Raw genomic sequence first — 23,527 nt, 5'->3', positions numbered from 1 at the left:
ATACTGCGCTTGTGATTGATTGTCATATCTTAAGTTATTAATTTAAATGCATTCATGCACAAGCAACGGAAAAAATAATGGATATTTGTATTTCAGAGCGAACACGCCGGCTCATACTTCGCGATTTGATCAAGTACAAAAAGAAATCGAGGCAACCGGAACGTATCAGCTTACCGAAACTGAGCTTATTTACGGCGCGAAGCTTGCATGGAGAAACTCGGTTAGGTGCATTGGACGTATTCAATGGGCCAAATTGCAGGTAGGTAACATTTTGCGCGACACAATTTTATACCGAAATATTGAAGCAGTTCGTATCATTTTCTTTATTAAAAATATTACCTACGAGATTCCTTGACAGTTGTCTTTACAAAGAAAGCACCAAGGAGAGCTTTTCTCGCTTTTCTCTGTTGTTAGAGTTTCAAACACGATCTGCTTACTTTAGGTAAATATTTTATCGGAAAATCTTGATATGGGTTTTTGTACCTCTTTCAGATCGTATTATTTTCTCTCTTGTTCCTCGTGTAGTCGAGTATTTGTTCAGAACAGCGAGGAAAAGTAACGGTGCAACACAGTTGAGTCTCGGTTCATTTTTAATTATTTTACAGTTTTGTGGAAAATCACGCGAAGCGAGGGTTGAAAAATCGAACAAAAATTCCATTGTATCAGACATTATCCATTACCAATATAATGGATAGTCAAAATAGTGTAAACAAAAAGTACTAGGCAACCGCGTATTTGAGCCTTAATGGGGTCATTCCTAATTATCGCCTGAAAAACGAATGTACAAAATGTAAATGTAATCAAAACGGAAGATGGTATTAATTAACATGAACCCTTGAAACAATACAAATTGAAATGAAACGACTTAGGTAGTCGTTATGATGCTGAATTATTTTATTGTGAAGCTTACGACCCACAACCCTCGGTTCCGTGATAATGTAAAAGAGGAAACTGTATTAATTGAAAAAGGGTCACTTATTAAGTCAACGGCTTAGTAATTACCATTACTTTAAACGTCATGCAGTTGATAACTTCGAAATCGACTCCCTTCGAACAGATTTGCCCACCTATTTATAATATTTTCCTAGGTGAGGGCATCCCTTGTAAACTTTTGTGAACAAATTGCCTACCTTGGATAAGTATTTGAAACTGCACATAAATTGTGTACTACACGTACAGTAAAAGGATATTTCACATATTTTAAGGGTAAAAACTTTATAAAGACCCTTTAGAGTGATTAACTATTGTGGTAGTTAAGGAATTTTGTACATTACTAATCGTGGGGATTTTGTGCACCCAAACAGTACTCGTCAATAATACCACTGGCCTAACTTGATGTAAAAATTTCAAACTGAAGCGCACTTTTACTCAGAAAATTTATGATATGATGCGCTAATGAGGCGTAAAATAATTTCGTACATTATCCGAGATAGGCGAAATGAAAAATTTTCTTTTTATGCAAAAGTGAGCGGCATCTTTCGCGTGTGGTTCTTTATTGACGGAAGTGCATGAATTGCAAACGGTGATTAATAACATTTTTTATGGATAAAACTTTTGATAGACTCCTTTACATTGTGAGAAAGAGCTGCTAAACACGAATGCAACAGTCTTGCAATTGATGATCGCCTGTTAGAGGCAATAACGGCACAAATAGTGAAACCGTGCGCACTTCATTTCTTTAATTTAATACTTACATCGGTTGCTGTAGGGATAATCTGGGGCATGCAATTGTGTTCTAGCTAGGGAATTTGTCTTCGTCGTGTAGTAAAATAAAAATACAGTAGCAACTGTAATCACTTATTAATTAATCGATATTGTTAATTGTTCTGGGCGTTTACCTTCAAATCGTATCGCAATGTCGGAGATGCAGCATGTAACGGGGGGGTCTCTTAGATTTTTTTCAATTTCTCATTTGTTTAGATACTGGGTATTAGATGTGCCGATTTGAGGGTTAATTAAGATTTGAAAAATTAAAGGGACATGAGCTTCTGATAAATGGACTTCGGACGCTTTTGTAAAAAAACACGATAAGTAGGGATTAATCTAGAGAGTTTTTAGGGCATTCGGGCTTGGGCTACCTGATCGTTAGTGAATAGTCCAAGTCCATGCAACCATAGGAGATATTGGAAATGATAACCGTATAACCTATAAAGCCATATGTAAAACACAAATAACCTTTATTCACCCCCAATCACTCTCTCCACTCGCAGGCAAGTTCGCTCGTGTCGCAAACGTACACTTTCTGAATAGTACGCGTCGTAACATGCATGTAATACTATCTCGGGAGATGTGCGAGAATGTTAGATTCGAATTAACAAAACCCTTGCGCACTGTCAAGTAAGTACCGTATCGACAGTATCCGCGACATTTCCTCAATCTACCGATTACGGTCGAGTACGTCCCAATCATCACTTGATGCGACACCGCTGTCTTTTCTGTTTGAACGAAAACTGCTAACTTCATACCCATACAAAACATAAGCATTTTCATGCACAATTTTTCGATTTGCAGCCATTTTTTAAACTGGCAGATCCTAGACAAAATAGCCAATTCTTAAATCATATGAACAAATTTCCCGTTCAATTTCCATGTTCAATGGCATACAGAGTGGCTTAACGAGAAGTATACAGAGGGCTTTTAGGGTATTAAATTTAGAAATTTCGAAAAATCCTCGAACACGTCAATTTTGTATTCGAGGGGGACAACTTTTGGAATACAAATCACGAACCCAAGTCTTCACCCCTCTACATTGGGAGTTTATCCCCTAAAATTTTAAATGGAATCCTATGGCAAATTGCACATTATTTGAAAGCCAGTTTAATCGTGATTACTAATCTGCTTTGCTTTTTAAATTCTATTGATTCGTTTAGGAGATATTCGCATTTGAAATGGTTTTTTCTAAAAAAACCAAAACAAATGCGATCTAAGTCACCTTGTATTAAAATTTTTAAATTGTGCACAAAATAACATAACTTGAAACCCACAACATTTATTTCAATAAATGCTCGAATTGCCTTCCGCCTGCTTCCATGCAATAATAAAGATTTATTTCAAAACGCTGCCGTACATGTTGCAAGATTTCAGGGGTAATCGCTCAAAATTGTTGAGTTATACCATAGTGTATTTTATTCTTACAGTATGGTTATACGTGCTCACAACCCTTGTAATGTTCCGGGCGGAGTAGCATAAACTTTATTCTTTAAATATCCCCACAAGAAGTAAAGTAACTTGTAAGTAAATGACTTAAATCAGGGGGAAAAAACCATTTCAAATGCAAATATCTCCGAAACTAATCAATAGAATTAAAAAAGCAAAGCAAAGTAATCACGATTAAATTGGCTTTCAAATAATGTGCCATATGCCATAGGATTCCATTTAAAATTTTAGGGGTTAAGCTCCCTACGTAGAGGGGTGAAGACTTGGGTTCGTGATTTGTATTCCAAAAGTTGTCCCCCTCGAATACAAAATTGACGTGTTCGAGGATTTTTCGAAATTTCTAAATTTAATACCATAAAAGCCCTCTGTATACTTCTCGTTGGGCCACTCTGTATATTCAATGAAATTGATCAATAAAATAGGCTAATAAGAACCCGCCTTAAGCAATTGATCAATTAAAAGCCGCTTTCAGACGTTAAAAATAAGTGCCCGGAACATTTTAAATGCAATTGAGCTATTTGACGCCAGACAATAAACGCAGACAGTTCAATAACCGCGGAATTACCTCCAAGAGAATCTTGAAAACGTCGACGAAAACCGATCTTTCGTTATCCATTGGTCAATTTCGAAGGTACCATCTCTACAAGAAGAGCCATATCCGGGTTTGTATTGTATTTTCCAGAAAACTTTATGTGAGGTACTCTGAGGTACTTTTATAAAAAGTAATTGATTCTGTTTAAGAAAATTGCGAAGAAGAAATATTGTATTTGACAGTATTAATTAAAAACATTCCTTTTATAAAGATATCAATCAATTGGGTGATTAAAGCTGGTGTTCTTTTTCATTTCAAGTTTGTCATTAGTTCAATGAAAATTTCCCTGTAAATGGGTTCATCTTTATTAGTCATAATGTGTGTATTCTCTGTGTAAAAAAATGTGGATTTTTTTATTCATCGAAATTTAAATAGGAGAGTTAGAAAGGGTATGAAATAGGGGTTGATTTTTAATGTCCATAGTAAACGTAGCAATTTTGTAAACAAGAAAAAAAATGTAAGTGGCATCTCTTGATCTATCTAGTTATTTGTTGTTTTTGTACCACAGTGATTGTTTATAATGGCGAAAGTAATTGTAAATCTCGCCGATTGTGAAACTAGATCAGTGCGCTTCGGTTTCTCAATGCAGTGGAAATTCATCAACAGTTGTATGTTTTTAATCCTTAAATCGAAACATTTTCCCGCGTTTACTGCGCCCTTTGACAGTTGTAGAAAAAGTACTTTTCTACAACTGTCCAACTGTCAAAAAACCTGGTATTATTTTTTTTATAATTCCGAAGCACGAAGTACTAGATTTTTAAACGGCTAATTCTTATAATATACTACTGTGGAATATGTGGTAGCTGTTACACATTACTCCCCAATTAACAGTAGAATCAACACGACTTGGTGCCGGCTCGTGTGGCGCAGTTCAGTTAAAGCTGAACTGTGGGACTAAGGGTCCCTGGTTCGAATCCGGGTTCGGGCATGGATATTTGTAAATGTATAGTGGGTTGGGTTGGTAGAGCAGCCTTGGCTGAAACCCCGCCCACTCAAAAATAAAGGCAAAATAAAATAAATAAATAATAACTAGCGTTCAATGTAAAATCGAGATAAAATAAGCAGTCGCCAGAGTCTTACGCTATTGCATGTAATGGAACGAAGTGAACACCTTATTGAATATATAGGATTATGTAGTTATCATTTCGAACTATTCCAAAGAGCTCCAAAGCCATCTCTGAACATACAGGTTAACCTGAAGAGAATTTTTCTCATAGCTACGCTAAGAGATGCACAAGGAAAGCAAATTCACTGCCAAAGGCTGTGAGACAATTGTATAGTTGTTTTGTTCATAGAAGATTGTATGTATCATCATCGCAAAATTTGTTCCAGTGGCAATTAATGGCAAATAATGAACGGAAAATACAATTCCGGGAAACGAAACAAAACCCCACTTTATAATTAACGGAAAGAAGTTAAATAGTGCGGTTCGAAATTACGGAAATTGCAAACGTAAATTTTCAAAAATACGAACGTTTAAAAATTAAAACTTCTTCAAATAATTACTCGATCCCCTCTTATCCTAAAATTAACTACGATTAATTATACTCACTTAAATGGCCGGGCTGAAATTCGTCAATTCGGTAGTTCAGTTAATACTCCCTCGCGTCCCGGAATTTTGGGATCAAACGACAGGTTACTTTATCAGGTTGATCTAAGTGTAAGCGAGCGACCGTTTCTATCCTAGTTTTAAATTGCCATCGAGCAACTAAGATCGGCCGATCAATAGGTAATTAACGGAGCTATAATTCTACAATATTAATTTGCCCTTCTCTTTCGAAGGTTGCACCAAACATTAAAATATCTCTACGGGAACAATTAGGGCCTCTTGGGCGGGGGCTATAACGGTGCTACAAATTAAGGCAATTTACCTATTCCCATTTCCTAAAAGATACATAAATAAGTCCGGAAGCTACAGTTCTCGTAAAGAAGCGCCCAGTTGAGTTCCTCCATGTACCGGGTGTTCATTCAAGCTGGTAGCTTTAATCTACGTACGGTGTGTTCATTCATTCTGACATAATTTCTGTACGAAAACGGGTGCTACGTTACAATGCACTTGGGAAAACAAACATGTCAACAGTTGCGCCTAACAACGTGCCGTTCTTGAACAGTTTATAATGATGCATTAAATTCACAAAATCCTACTTTGTAAATTTATTTTCATACGTATATTTGTGTTCGTAAAATATCTGCACTATAATGGACACATCAATTAGTCAAATATCCAATAAAATGTAAAAACTCTTGATATTACTATACTATATATCCATTGACAACCTTATTAAACTCATCTCTAACACAAGGGAAGTTCCCAGACGTACTGAAACAAGCTACGGTAATACCCGTGTTTAAAAAAGGCGATAATACTAACGTACAAAACTACAGACCAATATCAATATTGAGTGTCTTCTCAAAAATTTTTGAAAAGATAGTACAAAATTATGGTCGTATTTAAATAATTACATGGTCATTACGGACTGCCAGCACGGCTTTCGTCCAAGATATTCGACGACATCCGCAAACTATGAATTTACCCAGTATCTTTTTCGGGAGCTAAACAAAAAGAATATTATTGTGGCGCTTCAATTTGACCTATCGAGTGCATTCGACAGTGTCACTAAGCAATTGGAAAGGTACGGATTGAGGGCACGATAAACGAATGGCTTTACTCCTACCTGTCAAATCGTTCAATCGTTGTAAAGGTGAATGGAAATATGACAAATTCAATCTCGAGATAGGGACCCTGCAAGGGAGTGTACTTGGCCCTCTGATCTTCCTTCTATTCATAAATGACCTCCCAGAGGCCAGAATACATTTCTAGCGGTAAATTATTTATGTACGCCGACGATACCACTGTTGTGGTGAGTGGAAATACTACACAGGATATCGTCCATAATGTCGAGATAGTACTAAATCAATTTGAGTCGTGGTGTGGGAAGAATGGGCTAACTGTCAACTACAACAAATCTGCGTTCATTGAAATTCATTCCAAATACTGTGATACGAACAAATTCACCTTTAAAATGAACAACCATGTAATACCAAGTGCACGGAGCACAACATTCTTAGGTATACGCCTTGATGATACGTTGTCTTGGTCTACCCAGGTGTCTGATGTCTGCTGCAAGCTTAACAAGATTTACTACCTAATGGTGAAAGCTTAAAAACTCATTTCGACCTGGTGTTTTACTAAGTGTGTACTATGTTTATTACTTATTATTATTATTTATTATTCCCCTCTCTTGTTGTGGGCCCTCAACAGGCTTGTGCCCAATTACAGAGTGACCCGCATAATGCTTTTTAGAGATGCCCCTGCTGAAGGTCTTAAGTTGTTCTATACTACTCCGGTATTTACCTTACGAATTAGGGCCACAGATGACAAATTCACCTCAACTCAGGTTCGAACACCCGACCTCCGGATTTATACCCCAATAGTCCAGTCAACCTGTGTTTTTAGTGGGAAAAAAATAGTATAAAGCTAATTTTTTCCCCATCGATTACTACCATTTAAACAAGTGTTTAGTCAAAAGTCCCCGCCCCTACCCCCTTGCTTCACCCCCTGTGCCCCCCTAAACATGAAAAGTGTAGGGGTTTCGTAAATCGCGTCTCTCTCGATTACTAAACAACATATCGGATTACAATTTGTTTTGTTCTCTTTGCTATAACATTGTCTACAAATAAGTTTCAGTTGACTTTCGTCGTAACTTTTACCGTTTGTTGGTAATGACTATGAAAAGGTAAAAAGTGGTATATTTTTCGGCACGTAATTTTACTTTTTGTCGCAGAAATTTTCACGCCGACATTTTATCAAAAAATGTTGCCTACAAAAGTTGTAGCTCCCATTATTACCTTTAAAATGATATGACATAGTACGTACTTTGTTGAAGAGCCTGCGAGATTCAGCCGGTGTAATGCAGAATGCGTACCCAGTCGTGACGTGTTCCGTCGAGGTGGGCCCAGCGGCGCGGCATTGCAATGCTAATATTGTTGTATAGTGAGTGTTTTTTTTAACTTTAAGGTACACTATTGCATTTTCTCTAAACAAAAACAAACGAGTCTCAGTGAAACCTAAATTCCGCCCTTTTTAAATTTGTATCAAATATTAATAAGTCCTTTTTGTTTGAAAATGCATGTAATATTTCGTTTATGTTGATTTAGAAGAAAATAATTGCGGTATCTTAATTTTTTTTTATTAAAAAATAAATTGATGTTAGCCATTTCCGATTTGTTCTCGTTGATTTTGCCTTTGCCGAATAAAGAAGACGTGGTATCACATTCTGTGATAGCATAAAAAATAATATCACAACCTTCATATCACCAATCTCTTCACGGGTCTTGCTGATGTCATAGGTTGATGGTATGCCAGAGGGTTTGTGAAAGAATAGCTGTACATTTTGGCACTGTGGTAGCCCTAAGAATAGAACGAAAAGATCGGAATCCTGTCCGACAACAACTGTAGGCCTCACACTTTGAATCTGGGAGACACTATTGCTCTTCCAAAATCAACGCGTACAAGTTGCTAAGTTCATCAAATGACAGTTTTATGAAAAACAGGCAGACAAAAATATTCTCAAAGAGGTAGAAGAGGTTTTTTTCTGGAAAAAAATATGGATGCACAAGGTCTGCATGTCTGATATTCAATGTAACTTAAAGCTGTTGCAAAAATGTCATTAAAATCCAAATTTAACATCGCATCCCTCCCTCCAACATCTGGTGCTGCTGAACAACACGCTTATCGTCTATCGAGCATACTATCAGATTCAAAACTGGATCCTGCAACTGCAAAAAGGCTTGCAAAAGTAATTGCAGCTGCTTTAAAGCATCACTTGTTGCACAGAAATGTGTGGGAGCTGTGGCGGATCATGCAGTAATGTAACTTTGGTTGAAGTCAAGGAAAATGAAGAACTTGTCCTGGAAGTTTAGGAAATCGGAAATGGTCAACATCAATTTATTTTTTAATGTGAATAATCTGAAAATATTTTTTACTTCAAATTAAGATACCGCAATTAGTTTGTTCTAAAATAACATAAAAAAAATATTACATGCATTTTTAAACAATAGTTATTTACATAAAAGTCAGGAAAATGATACATTACTGTCGAGTACTTTAATTTCCGGGTCAGGTAATGTCATTTTACTGACGAGGTTTGTATGAAATTTTACCCGAAATCGTATTTAATATCAAATTTCAATTTTTATATAGAACTTTTGGTTAATGTCAATCTCAGTGATGACAGGAGTCTTTATAGACATTTGGAAATGTCACAAATGCGGCCGGTAACTGGTAAAGTGACGGCGTGGCCAGTAAAGTGACAAACGGCAGTAAACGTAGTCTGCTATGCCTCTTTCATGGAAACTAAAATTTCCTAACAGAAAGTAAGCATGGAAATGAAGGTTTCAGGACGATTTTGGGTAATAGAAAACTATTTAAAATACAATTTTTAGCTGTATACAAGGACTTATTAATATTTGACACAAATCTAAAAAGGGTGGAATTTAGGTTTTGTTTAGAGAAAATGCAATAGTGTACCTTAAAGTTAAAAAAAAACACTCACTATACAACAACATTAGCATTACAACGCCGCGCCGCCGGGCCCATCTCGTCGGAACCCGCCACGACTGGGTACGCATTCTGCATTACACCGACTGAATCTCGCAGGCTCTTCAACAAAGTAAGTACTATTTCATATCATTTTAAAGGTAATAATGGGAGCTACAAGTTTTGTAGGCAACATTTTTTGATAAAATGTCGGCGTGAAAATTTCTGCGACAAAAAGTAAAATTACGTGCCGAAAAATATACCACTTTTTACCTTTTCATAGTCATTACCAACAAACGGTAAAAGTTACGACGAAAGTCAACTGAAACTTATTTGTGCAATCCGATATGTTGTTTAGTAATCGAAAGAGACGCGATTTACGAAACCCCTACACTTTTCATGTTTAGGGGAGCACAGGGGGTGAAGCAAGGGGGGTAGGGGCGGGGACTTTTGGCTAAACACTTGTCTAAATGGTAGTAGTCGATGGGGAAAAAATTAGCTTTATACTATTTTTTTCCTTCAACGGGTGTTTTACGACACAGATTGATTGGGCTACAACGCTCTACCACTGAACCATAAAGCCGGTATGCATTAGCATACTCGGCGATTAGTTATAATATTGCAGTATGGGGAGCCAGCATTTACTGTGACAGAGTGTTTGTGTTGCAAAAAAGGCTACACCGATTAATTTTCAATATTAAATACAATCATTCCTGCCGAGGGATTTTCCACAGCCATCGAATTCTCACCTTGTTTTCCATATATGTACTCCACTGTGTCACTCACATACATACCTATGCACAGGAATACCTATTTGCTCAATAAAGATGTGCACACTTACGATACTAGACACAAAGACAATCTTCGACTAAGTAAACCACGACATTCTTTTTTTAAGAAGTCGCCAGAGTATAAGAGTGCTTTATATTACAACTTGTTGCCTAGTACCTTCAAAAACTTGACAACACCACAGTTTAAAAGAAAAGTTCAAGAGTTTTTGTCATTAGGAGTTTTTTATAATGAAGAAGAATATTTAAATAGATAGCTGAAGTACCTCACTAATATGTTTTTAAATTACCTATATAATATACATTTCTATGTTTGTTTGTTGACGTGTAAATTTGTTGTGTATACAATTGTTATTTAGAAATAAAAATGATATGATATATAATTTAGGGAGAGAGCTTTGTTGTTACAGACCGCGATAATTAGTTTCGAATGCACTGTGGTTGACTTGAAATATTAAATCAAGTACATACATGTTTAACGACCCTCACTGAATAGCTGATTCTGCTAATACAGGGTGATTCCTATAGTACCTGCCACCGTTTGGGAGCGTGTAGGTGGTGCGTAGTCCCGGGAGTATTTTGATATAGGACACTTGGGGTCGGAAATCTAAAATAAGGGTGCCAGAGCCAAATTTACCTTCTGGAATTTCGCGCCTGTAGGTAGGCAACCCAACCGGCCGGCGGTGCACACGGAGCGATCTCAGGCGGCGATGTGTGGCTGACACTTGATCAGAATTTTGTTTAAACCCACGAAATCCCGTCTGCAACGACGCGTATCAAGTGAATAAACACTATGGCACGTTTTACTAACACGGAATACGCGGACATGCACTTCATGTACGGATTGGCAAATGGTAACGCACGAGCTGCACGACGAGCGTACGCTGAGCGGTATCCAAACCGTCAGTTACCCTGCAGACAGGTCTTTCAAGAAGTTCACTTCCGACTGTGCGAGACAGGGCAATTGCAGGTAAGCTGACGGAGGCTTAACTTTACACACAGATTCGTGATGCACATCGATACTTGGGTCATTTAAGCACCCATTTCGAAAAGTTTGTTTGTTTACACCGACCTCCTCCTATTTCGCAGCCCACTAGCGCCCGTGATCGCGATCGCCCGTTGGTAAATGCCTTAGAGGAGGATGTGTTGGAACGTTTCGAGGCAAACCCGCGTACTAGCACTCGACTTGTAGCAGATCAGGTGGGTTGTAGTCAACACACAGTGTGGAACATCGCCAACAACAACAACTTACACCCCTATAAGTTTAAGAAAGTGCAAGAGTTACTGCCGGGTGACCATGAAAGGAGGCTGGAATTCTGCAATTTAGTCGTCCAGGAGGAAGAAGCTAATCCGAACTTTCTGAGGAGCGTGCTAGTTACTGACGAGAAAGGATTCTCAAGAGAGGGGACCTTCAATCCTCGTAACAGCCACTACTGGGCGGAGCACAATCCTCATGAAACGTTTACGCGAGGATACCAGGACAAGTTTTCTTTAAACGTTTGGGCTGGCATCCTGGGGGACAACCTACTGGGGCCTTACATCCTCCCTCCGCGTCTAAATGCCCATAATTACCTGATTTTCCTGCGCGAGGTGCTACCAGAACTTTTAATGGATGTTCCAGTGAACTTGTACTGGGACCACTGGTTCCAGCACGATGGGTGCCCTGCTCACTACGGGCGGCAGGTGAGGGAACACTTGGACCAAACCTATCCGGACAGATGGATCGGCCGTGGATGTGCGGTGGAGTGGCCTGCCCGCTCGCCCGACATCACCCCATTAGATTTTTACTTGTGGGGTGTGATGGAAGCGCACGTCTACGAGACTCCCGTCGAATCCGAAGAGGACTTAATTGCGCGCGTCGTCATGGCCGGAGAGGCTGTTCGCCAGGACATAGGAGTCTTCACGCGAGTTCGAGGGGAGTGGTTGGCTAGATGTAGGAAGTGCATTGAGAACAACGGTGGCCACGTTGAACACTTGTAAACGTTATTGCTTTTGACTGTCGTTTTCCCTCCTTCCCTCCCATGTCGCTTCCTCGCGCTAACTCGCTCTGCATCGCTCCGCGCGAAACGTCGGTCGGTTGGGTTGCCTACATACAGGCGTGAAATTCCAGAAGATAAATTTGGTTCTGGCGCCCTTATTTTGGATTTCCGACCCCAAGTGTCCTATATGAAAAGACCTCCCCTAGGCACCCCCTATACGCTCCCAAACGGTGGCAGGTACTATAGGAATCACCCTGTATATGACAAACTTTTGGTATGTAACTCGTTTATTAATGCAATATTTTTATTAACACTTTAAAAATTAACAATCTTAAATTACAAAAAAAAAGCTTCAAAACCTTTCAGTTAACAAGGTTAAAAGTTTACATTTCGTTGTATACACGACCTCAACCCCAATATTAATAAAAATGCGCTGCCTGTTTCGTTTTCCTCCGCAAAAACTAGATTTCTGGCCATTAAAAGTGGAAGGCGGGCAAAAGTAATAGAGAAAAAGCCAACAAGAAGGTTTTGTGTAATAATTATGCAGTACAGATTTACAAGCAAGATTTTGTCAAGTAAAAAAGTTTTATAATGGAGCAATCCAACAATGGAGTGCATGTTAAAAGTCGTGCATGTGCGTAGAATTTGCATAGCAGAGGAATGTTATAGTTATTTTACAAATTTAAATTCCATTCTTGTTTATGCTTTCATTAGGTAAACCAAGTTATAGCAACATTCAGAGACTGCAGGGTCCAGCGCACTTGTTATTTTAGTTACTGTAGGAATATTTTACAATTTACATTACAACTACGTACTAGTTAGATGCAGAATTCTTGTGTTAGTTACGCTTTTGATGTTTTCTTATTTGATATGTTTGGTCTCCACTCAGGAGCCTTACCTCCTGTAATAATAGATTTCTCTCGGGAAGAGTTTTACAAACTGTTGTGCTTACAGGAATTACTAAGACGATATTAGGTAGATATTACCTCATCCGTAAATACAACGAAGCAACAGAAAGAGCTTTGAAGTTTCAAACGTACCACTGAAATAACATCTGAAAGTTGATCAAATGGAAGATCAACAATGTTGACTTTTACTGGAGCTGAATTGTTTATACTTCCGTGTGTCTCGGTTAAATCACCATATATGTCACCAATAAAAAAATGAGAATACCGCCTTTTCGTACTTCCTTATTCCATTATAATTCTGAGCAAATTGCAAGCTGCATGTGGTCTTCGGGTAAACTAAATAGATGTATTTTTCTCCCAAAATTTCTATATACATATTTAGGAAAATAGATGGGCCTATGTTTCGAGCACTTAACATATTTTAGCAAGTGTTGTTAAGCGAGACGCTTATGCTTTCTCCCAATCGTGAGATCGCTCGCTCGCTTGTCCGTTTGTCGCTTGCTAGCTCGATGGTTTCATGTCCATCGATTTAAAAGAGAACGGATTACGATGTATCTACGTTAGTTATGAACAGAATTGCATGAAATTCAAACTGGGAATAATAATAATCTTTAATTCAAAAAATTGAAAATAACAATTACAGAAACGTCAAATCACAAACAAAACATGTATATGTATATATGGACAATATTAAATTTGTGGACAAACAATTCAGGTGCATACAGTCATTAAGTTTTTATTAGAGATATACAATCAACAAACTCGTTTACTGAATAGAAAGAATTATTTTGTAATATTTGTTTCGTTCTATTTTTCAATAGGGGGTGGTGCATTTTTTTAGAGTTTCAGGCAGATTATTAAATAATACTGAACCGGTGTAAAGCGGAGATTTTTTATAAAATGAATGTTGGTGTTTTGGAATCGAGATTTAGCGATATAATACGCAATGCCAAAAGTTCAGCCTAATCAATTCAACATTCACAGTGTTGTATTAAACGAGCAAGAGACGAGTTCAGACTGCTTTATTTAGTTACCAATATACAACCGTACGATTCTTAACAGTGTTGTCGATACTTAAATATATACCTAACACACAGTGCCTTTTTGTCATCTCGACTATTTATGAACCGAACTGCATGAAATTCAAACTGGGCATAGTCAGTACGCCGCGAGTGGCATCCATTGGACCTAATGTGACCTTCGGTTCTGAAGATGTCTGCTATAAAAGAGGTCGGCTTCCAGGGTTTTTATAAAAGTTTTTGGTACTTATTGGCATTGTAAAATCTTTAATTGGACACCAAAATCGAAATTGAAGCCCAAAAATCGTTCATTTTTCGTCAATGTTGGCGTATTGAAAACAATAAATTGTTACTTTTAGGATCCATTCACCATTTTTTAAAATAAGAAATGTTCAAGAGATTTATTTCAACATTCAAAAATCTTTTTTCTTAAGCTGTTATCCAAAAAAATTGAACAGGTTTTTTAAAATTAATTTCCTATTAGTCGACACAATATCTAGTTCTTTTTAAAGAGGTATCCTAAATCATACTAATGTTACCAGTAACAGATTTGAATTTGAAATTGTTAAATTATCAAATCTAATAATTAAATTATTTAATTAATTAATATTATTAATAATTAATTAATTAATATATTAATTAAAATTTTTTTACATTTTCGAAAAATTTGTATTAATCTTAAAAAGGAAACTGGAAAACAAAGTACCCTGCAATATTAACTTTTGAATATCAACTTTCCAGAGATTATTTATAAAACACCATTGTTGTTCCCCAGCAACCAAGTTTAAAATCTGAGAAGTGTCCAGGCTAATAATCTCCTCGTAATAGCCCTCGTCCTCGTGGTTTCAAGGTATACCAATAGAATTGAGACATTGGTAGACCGCAAGTGTCCCGAGAGATAAACTCTGATTCAAATACAAATTTGGAGAATAAAAACGCTGCAATGACGATTGTATTTCAAACCTCCTTCTATACATCTAAATCGAAAATCTCCTTTAGCTTTAATTTGATACAAAGACAATTTGGAACAGATTTTCCAATATCGATTTATTTATGCGCTTCTATAAGTGAAGTATGGAAGGAAAGTTGGATTGTGATATTTTCGACGATTCTCCATTAAGTCTATGTTAAATTTGGATATATCGTGTTTTTATGCCTCAGTCCAGTTCGTATCTCTCGCATTGAATGTATTGAAATCTATGAGGATAGCCTATATTCGTAGATCTGCGTACAAAACTTTTATAGCAGAAGACGTAATTTTTATTAAAAGGATAGCATCGATATTTTTAGTGCACCTGTGGGAATGTTTTTGAATAGTAATGCAAAGCTCCTGTTGAAGAGCATTATATGGAATTGTACATTACGTACGTAAGTCATACGAAATAACCCTCGAAGCTATAACGAAATTGCTTACCCGAAACAAAAATGTAAGGCGTCCTTTTAATAAAAATCAATTTCGTTTTCCTACAAGTCAACCGATCGTATTAAAAAAAGTCGAAATGCTGATGTGAGTTAATCACCGTAAATCCAAATGTCAATAAATGGAATAGCTTCTTTGGCTTTATGTTGAAAACTAGGTGAACGCGAGGCTAAGCGAGATTTGTCCAGGAAATATTCATGGTTAGTTTAGCACAAAATCCTTTAATCTTTCGTACTCTTCTTCTTCCTCAAGTAGGAACGTATAGGTTTTATTCTCCTGCATATATTATCTTTGAAAAAAATAGCCAAACTTTCAACGTGCGCCGCAGTGAAATATAAAAATTTTATCCCCGCAATCAAATAAATTTGAATTCAAAACTGACCGTGACACCCTATCGAATTGAGCGTCAATAAAATTAATCTACTTGCGGTACACGTCAAATTTTAATGCGTCACGTTCACGGATTGCGGTCGTTCAATGTTTTTCCGTGGTGGCAGATTCCAATAATGTACGCATAATTAAAAGCCACTTTGAAAGGGAGGGTTACTAATCTAAATGTTCTCAATATTCCTCACCACATTTAAATGTTTCATTAAAATTCACTTGCATTCTTTCTATTATAGTTACTGAGGGTTTAATAAGTTCTGCAAATATAGGCCCTTGGGGATTGCCAGTGGTGCCTGTTCACGATTTTATTTTCCACAGTAGAGCTCCCTCACACGCATTTGGTCCCATGATAGCAGTAACTACTGTGGATAGTAGTGCAGGGTAGGTCCTTTGGAAGTACTCTATTTGTCTTATATTACTATGAAAAATAATATAATCAACATTATTTTACCTCGATGGTTTAGGCATCGCAACCGATGGAGACGCATGGACGTGGGATATACTAAGCGCATTTTCATGAAAACCTGAATCAAGAATTATCTAGTTGCGATGCCATTGCAGATTTTATTTATGATTATACAAGGTGTCTCTGATCGAATGATATTGTGAAACAAGTTCGATTAAAAATTATTTTAAAAAATGCCCCCATATGTACAAAAAAATTATAAATTGTTATAAAAGTAATGAACGTAAGGTTAGTAAGGAAGTTCTTCACTTAATTCGATAGCACAAACTCAAAAATGGTGTTAACATGATATCTAAGATGGCGGTTAGATTTTTATTCCATTTTCAGCGTTGTCAGCACCAAGAATACTAGTAACATTATTCTTTTCGCATTTAGGCACTTAGTTGCGGAAATCACAGTAGGTTGAGGATATCAGAAGTCGTTTTAATCCACAAATGATCGCTTCGCGACTTTAGGGGTTAAGAATTAGGAAGTATGCAGGGTGTTCCAGTTTCCAGAAATTGTTTAATTCCAAAGTTTTTAAAGAGAACAATTTCTAAGTTAATTTGGTGATTTATTTTTATGAGTCACTTTCTTCCAAATCCAGATGGTTAATGGCCTGGGAAATTTTTTGGCGACAGTCTGATAAGCGATAATACCGTCTTAATTGGGTTTACGTGACCAAAACACCTAACTCAGCATGACTCCAAATAATAGAAGGCAGATCTCGTGAGAGTGACTGGATTGTAATTTTTAAAACTGTCGTAGGTTTTATTTATGGCCCTAGTGCACGCGCGCAGATTAACTTATATTAACGCCATTTTGTGGGTGGTCTTATGTTCGAAAGAGCAGCAGAGAAGGGAAAATTAAGGCTTCTGTTTTTGTGCCCCGATAGTGTCATTTACATGGTTCAAAATATAGGAACTATTCCGGGCGTTTTGCGGGGAACGCGACTTTGACAGTTATTTAAACACGTAAGATAGCACCGATTCTATCTAATAAATGGCCATTGGGCCACGCTCCTTGAAATTCTTATTTGTCCGTTTGTCGGTCGGCCAATCCGTCCGTGCAAAAACTCTACAAAAACCATTTCTCACACTGTCACACAGTCATTTGGCTCCTACTTGAATGTTCATACTAAACGAATCCAACCAGACAATTTGAATTTACAATAGACGTATCAAAAATGACCCAGTACTTTTGTTTTTTGAACTTAAAATTTACCTTCGGATCCTTAATGAACTCGGTTTTTCTGCACAATGGATTAAGGATTGAAAAAAAAAACTGTTGGCTTTCAAATCACGTTGAAGGTGAAGACTCCGTGGAAATGTGTAAGATAACTAAACGTTGGGGTTCTCTTTGGTGTTTATTATTAATCAGTAACTAATTTTTGACAAAAGGGAAAATTGGGAATATCGTCCAAACTTATCTTTAATTAGCGGAAAAAAATATTCCTTCGCGAATATGAGTTGTCTTGAATTTGTTCACGTAACGATACTCGACGAGATCATGGGTAATTAAAAAATCCAAAGGTCTATTGAAAACAAACTACGTAAAATATAAATGTACTGTTTTTGAACTGCAATCAACCAATCTATTAGTTTACATCATCGCAAGACCAACTTGAAAAATAATTTAAAAATTTAAAAAAATGGACGTTTAGATATACAGAGTGTTGCACTTAAGAAATATCAACTTTGGCTCAAATTTCAGAAACGGTGGCCCAAAATTTTTTGATTACGCCACTGGATTCTACGTGAAAATTTATTATGATTGTAGTATCACAAGGTTGCGAAAACCGCATGTCCCTGTTTTGAAAAAACAGCTGAGATATACCTGCAGTCTCACCCAAAATAGGACACACGGTAGATTTTCTCAAGCGCGTACAATACTAATGATTGTATGATTATTTGTATTATTTCGTTTTATTATATTACTTTGTATACGTTTTTTATTTAAAATTATGTGCATATTTTATGATGTGGCCCGCAGCTATATGGCGCGCCTGGTCTACACCCTCTCCACGTTTCGAATATGACTAACTTTAAATAACAAATTTTTATTAATCCTTACATACCAGGACCGTCTTTTCCCCATTATCAAACTGAAAATTCTATTATCCATCGATTGGGATGTGCAGTGCCTGTAGAATTGACACTTGGGACAGTTTTATTTTGAAAAAAAGTAACAGAAATGGAAAAACGTAAAATGGTTTAGCTGATGTACCAAAATAACTTCGTTTTGCGCTATTATCATCTATTGCTGTCGAGTAAATGCTGGTGGGTGACTAAAAGGCAGTTAATCTTACCGCGTACAACCTGTATCTTACATAGAAAATGTCAAGTGCTCGGCTCGTGTATTCTGCTAATCTTCGATTTTCGCAGTACGATGACAAGGATTAACACAAGATAAAACCGTACTCATTCTTAATCCTGCTGATAAGGGCTGGATATGGAACGTACGTTGATGTCGTTATGGGATGTCTTTATACAGATCAAGCCGAGTAAAATTGGTGAAAAGGAAATTGTTTCGCGGCATATAAAAATATTACGAATTCGCATAAAAGACAAAATGTCAGCGTTATCTTTGACAATACCCCTGCAAATATTTAAAACGAACGGAAAATGAAAAACTCTCCTTAACTAGGAAAACATTTCGACGGTTGTCTAAATAATTTCTCAAAGGCGAAGTGGATAAATAAACAGCGATAAAATGCTGTTCGTCTTTGAAATTACACAAAGCGACTAGTAGTTAATGTGGGCTTTTCACAATTTAAATTTAAAGCACAATAAGGCGAAGAAAATTATTTCTTCGGGTCGCCACAATATAAGCGTGTCAACCGCTTAGTAGAAAATACAATTTAATATTTGATATATTGTGACCTATTCCAGAAATTGTCACTTGAAACATTTTTCGGCAAACTAACAAATATACAATTTATCCTCGTCTGTAAAGCTTTTTGAACCAGCAAAACCATTCCAATTTGTATACACAACACACACATTGGTAGGTGTATGCAAATCAGTTTATAAATGCGATTCAATCGCGTGGAAAGCCCTGCACGTAACTCACAAGCTTTTATTGGATATTGCCCAGATATCGCGAAATTGTCTCGATAGATCGTTTTTCCGCATTAAACGTACAACTTTAACGTTAGTTTTATTTGTACGGCAAAATGTATCGTTTTGTTTTCGGGATGGTCCCATACGTCGGGGATGAAATTGAATTATCTTGATGAAATTTGCGAACCGATGTGGAAATACGGAAAATTCGATTAGATTTGTTGTGCATGGGGCCAATCTCCTTTACACTCTCTCAATTATTACGTTTTGAAATCATACACGACAGGTCTGCTAACTTCGGCGAAGCGTTTTTAAAACACCTACTATAAGACTGGAGCTTTGTTTCTTTTACTAAATTTTATTTTCATTTGTGACTGGCAGTTATAAAGAATGTCGCTTCCTATTTAATTAATATCCCTTTACACATAATATTTTTTGTTTTTTTGTGTGTGCCATACATGGTTGTATTCGTAATAAATAATGCTACTAAATACAGTATGTACTTTTTACGAGTCATATAAAAAAATAAATTTGATGATGATTTATCCGAAACGAAACGTTGTATTCAAAATCTCTCAACGTTGTTTTGTAGAGCTCAAAAAGTGGCAATGAGAAAGTGTTTTTTTATTTTTTTGTATCTGTTCAAATGACAGAAAAAAATAAAAACAAACTCGGCAAATTTCGGTTTTTCTGACATATCCTCCAAAGTACTCGGAATTTTCTGTTTTTTTACATATGATCAGGGCTGGATTTACCACTAGACCACATCGTTCCAAGGGGCGCACGGTCACCAAACCAGTATACATATTTTCAAATTAAAAATGCGCACTTCTGATAATTTCAGTTTAACAAAAGAAGAGTTTCAATTAATTATACACTGTGCTCAAACAGTATGTCTTTCCTTACACATACTTGATAAAAAATATGTAAACAACGTTTTGTGCCAGTGTCAACTACAGATGGTTGCGCGTCTATAGAAATTTTTATTCAAATGAACACTTGTTGCATTAATTAGTTTAGTACAGGTAATTACGTTTGAGTTTTTGAATTGATTGGAATTCGGCAAATAAAATAAAAATATAGAAATTATTTTTGAATGTACAGGGTGTCCCATGTCGACAGTGTAAATAAAAAATAACTGATTTGTTTAAATACACTATATATTTGTAGTTGTTTCGATTTCATTTGTTAACGTTTACATTGAAACCTTTGAAAGTAAACAAATGTCCCAACTTATTTATTTACTGCATGTGTACTCCCTGTTTGTTAGTAAAATAAGAGTGATTAATTTTATCTTACTATCACCGAACTTAAGATTTAATTACCAAACCTATTTTTAAACATGGCTTGTAAGAATATCATTTAACCATAGAATATGTTGTGAATATTGTTAGCTATATACACTGTGTTCAAGATAAGGGTGTCTATCATGGGGATCTCGGAAACCATTGAAGATAAGACGATAGTCAAATTATAGGTACCAGAAAATTACGATTACATCTGAACATGCCAGAAAAACCGAAATTTGTCGATATCGTTTTTATTTTCTCGTTATGTTATTTAAGAAGTCACAGAAAATTAAAAAAAAAAACCATTTTCTCACTGCCACTTTTTGAGCTCTACAAGGCAGCGTTACAGAGAATCCAATGCTTATTGTCGTCAGAGAATGTATTGCTTTTTCTACTAGATACATAATCTATTGGTTACCATTTTATTGCCTATGAAATCGTTTCATTGACAACACAGTTTGCCATATTTTGATGTTGTACGCCGGCAAAAATTTTCCCGGGTCCGTTTCGGTTCAGGAAAGTTCGTTGCTGCAACGTGCTAAAGTACTGCATCGGCGTATTTTGAGGTCTGAATGTGCTTCGAGAAAGAAGGCATTCTCAAGCGATTTCAAAAAAATATTTTTTCTACAACTGTCAAAAAAACCTGTCATTTTCTGACGAATTTCGAAGCGCGAAGTACTAGATTTTTAAACGGTTAATTAATAAGTAAGGTTGCCCTTGACAACGTGCGCGAAATCGTCAACAGTGAAAAAAAGTATTTCGCGCACGTGACAAAGTTGAACTTAAACAGCAAATTTAATTAACAATCGGTTCAGTTGTAGAAAAAATATTGTATATAACGCTAGCGCGAAGTTATTTCGCGCATTTGACTGATATTTTAACTCGGCTTCGCCTCGTCAAAATACCTTCAGTCTCAATGCGCGAAATTGAACTTCGCGCTCTTGTTATATAAATAACTATTTTCTACAACTGTCAAAAAAACCTGTCATTTTCTGACGGATTTCGAAACGCGAAGTACTAGATTTTTAAACGATTAACGTTAATTAATAAGTAAGGTTGCTATTGACAACGTGCGCGAAATCGTCAACAGTGAAAAAAAGTATTTCGCGCACGTGACAAAGTTGAACTTAAACAGCAAATTTAATTAACAATCGGTTCAGTTGTAGAAAAAATATTGTATATAACGCTAGCGCGAAGTTATTTCGCGCATTTGACTGATATTTTAACTCGGCTTCGCCTCGTCAAAATACCTTCAGTCTCAATGCGCGAAATTGAACTTCGCGCTCTTGTTATATAAATAACTATTTTGATAAATAGGTGCTTTGGCATTAAAAAAATTGATTGATCGATTTTTCTAGGACTTCCCGCGGCTATAGAGATAGACTATTTTAACATAGTCATGGCACGCTAGATTAAAATTTAAGAGTAAAATGTCAAAAGTTGATCAAAGAATGTACGAATATACAAGGTGTCCTATTTACAACTCAAAGGATATTTCGCTTTCTGATGAAACAATAACAGAAAAACAATTGAACACACCTAGTATGTACTTCATAAGGTGGGAATAGACCAAGCAAACATTGTTGTGTTGCGCAACACGTACCCACTGTGTAAACTTGTGTGTTTTTCGACTGTTGCACAACAATGTTTGCGTGGTCTATTCCCACCTTATAAACGCACAGTTGACAAACCACCTTTGAAACATCCAATACGAGTATATTTCCCGCCCGCTGATTATTCGACCCTTGAATGGTAACCAGAACAAGCGTATCTTTAGATGCTCGAAAAATGAGACGCAGGATCACATGGCACCAATCACTTCGAGGGTTTTGGTGTTAATAACCGATAACCCCTAAAAAGACTTCGCTGTTAATGCAAAATGTGTCGAATTATGATAAAGTTTAATAAAAGAAATTCAAACTGCTCAACGCTGAGCACGTTTTCAAGTGAAATATTTCTGTTTTATACGTACTGCACTTAAAGGTGACTTGAATTAATTGAGTCTGTAATCTCAAAACTAGTTAGTGCCTCCATGTTAGTTAGTTAGTCCATGCAGATCGTGCGACTGACGTCCTAAAAATCGGGGACTAATCTTGAAATTCATGTTAATTAAGCGCGCTTCTAACAACACTAAGACCAGTTAATTATACTCACTTAATTGGCGGGATTAAAATTTCCAATTCGGTACCCCAGTAATACCCATTTTACCCGGAATTTCGAGTCGGTATAACAGAAGGTCTGCGATAATTAATAAACTGCACGGCCTTACAGCTTTAAATGTTTGTTTTAAATTAACAAAGAGAAACTGAAATCGGCTAATACCTAATTAACATAGCTGAAATTCCAAAATATTAATTTTTAGCCTGCTTCCCCAGCTGTCAGATGCTACTAACATACTAGTAATTTATACAGTGAATTTTTTTTAAATGCGAACATAGGAATTTGCATGTAATGTAATTTCCCTATGTTCGATTTTAAGAAAAACACATCAATCTATTGAGTAGTTCAAATGAGTAGTAGATACAATTGACAACTGCCACATTTTTAAAAATACCGCCGTCAAATTTAATTACGAAATCTGTTAGGTTATTGCTTAGAATGTCAAGGAGGACACTTCAAACATTTATTGTAATTGTTTTCGGTATTTATTTTCTTATTTTCTTCATTTATGTATTGAATAGACCAAATTATTAGAATACCAGGTGCACATGACCTACAAATAATTGAAGGTTGGTTCACAATGAATTGTGAGGTCAAGTTATCGTAAGTTTAAGAAAAATGTATCCTAAAGTTGCCATGGCCTCACATGGCTTCTTTAAAAAAATCCTACCGAGTGCTCTTCATCATAAAGACTATAGAGTTGCTGTTCATAGTCACACAAGTTGCGCGATTTGGGAATGTGAACCGAGCACACCTCATAGATTGATGTGTTTTTTTTTAAAT

The 23,527-nt window shown here is 36.5% G+C and overlaps 1 protein-coding gene across 1 annotated transcript in view; it reads left to right on the top strand.

The window, feature by feature from the left end:
- LOC116177033 (nitric oxide synthase) overlaps positions 1-23,527 on the top strand; it is a 99,293-nt gene that overhangs the window by 56,370 nt on the left and 19,396 nt on the right. Inside the window, exon 3 of the mRNA XM_031495890.1 lies at positions 97-259. Coding sequence (XP_031351750.1) covers positions 97-259 — 163 coding nt within the window. The remainder of the gene's footprint in view (positions 1-96; positions 260-23,527) is intronic.

Source organism: Photinus pyralis, unplaced genomic scaffold (assembly GCF_008802855.1).
Source record: "Photinus pyralis isolate 1611_PpyrPB1 unplaced genomic scaffold, Ppyr1.3 Ppyr1.4_LG7, whole genome shotgun sequence".
NCBI classification, from domain to species: domain Eukaryota; kingdom Metazoa; phylum Arthropoda; class Insecta; order Coleoptera; family Lampyridae; genus Photinus; species Photinus pyralis.
This window is presented reverse-complemented; position numbering and strand designations above follow the sequence as displayed.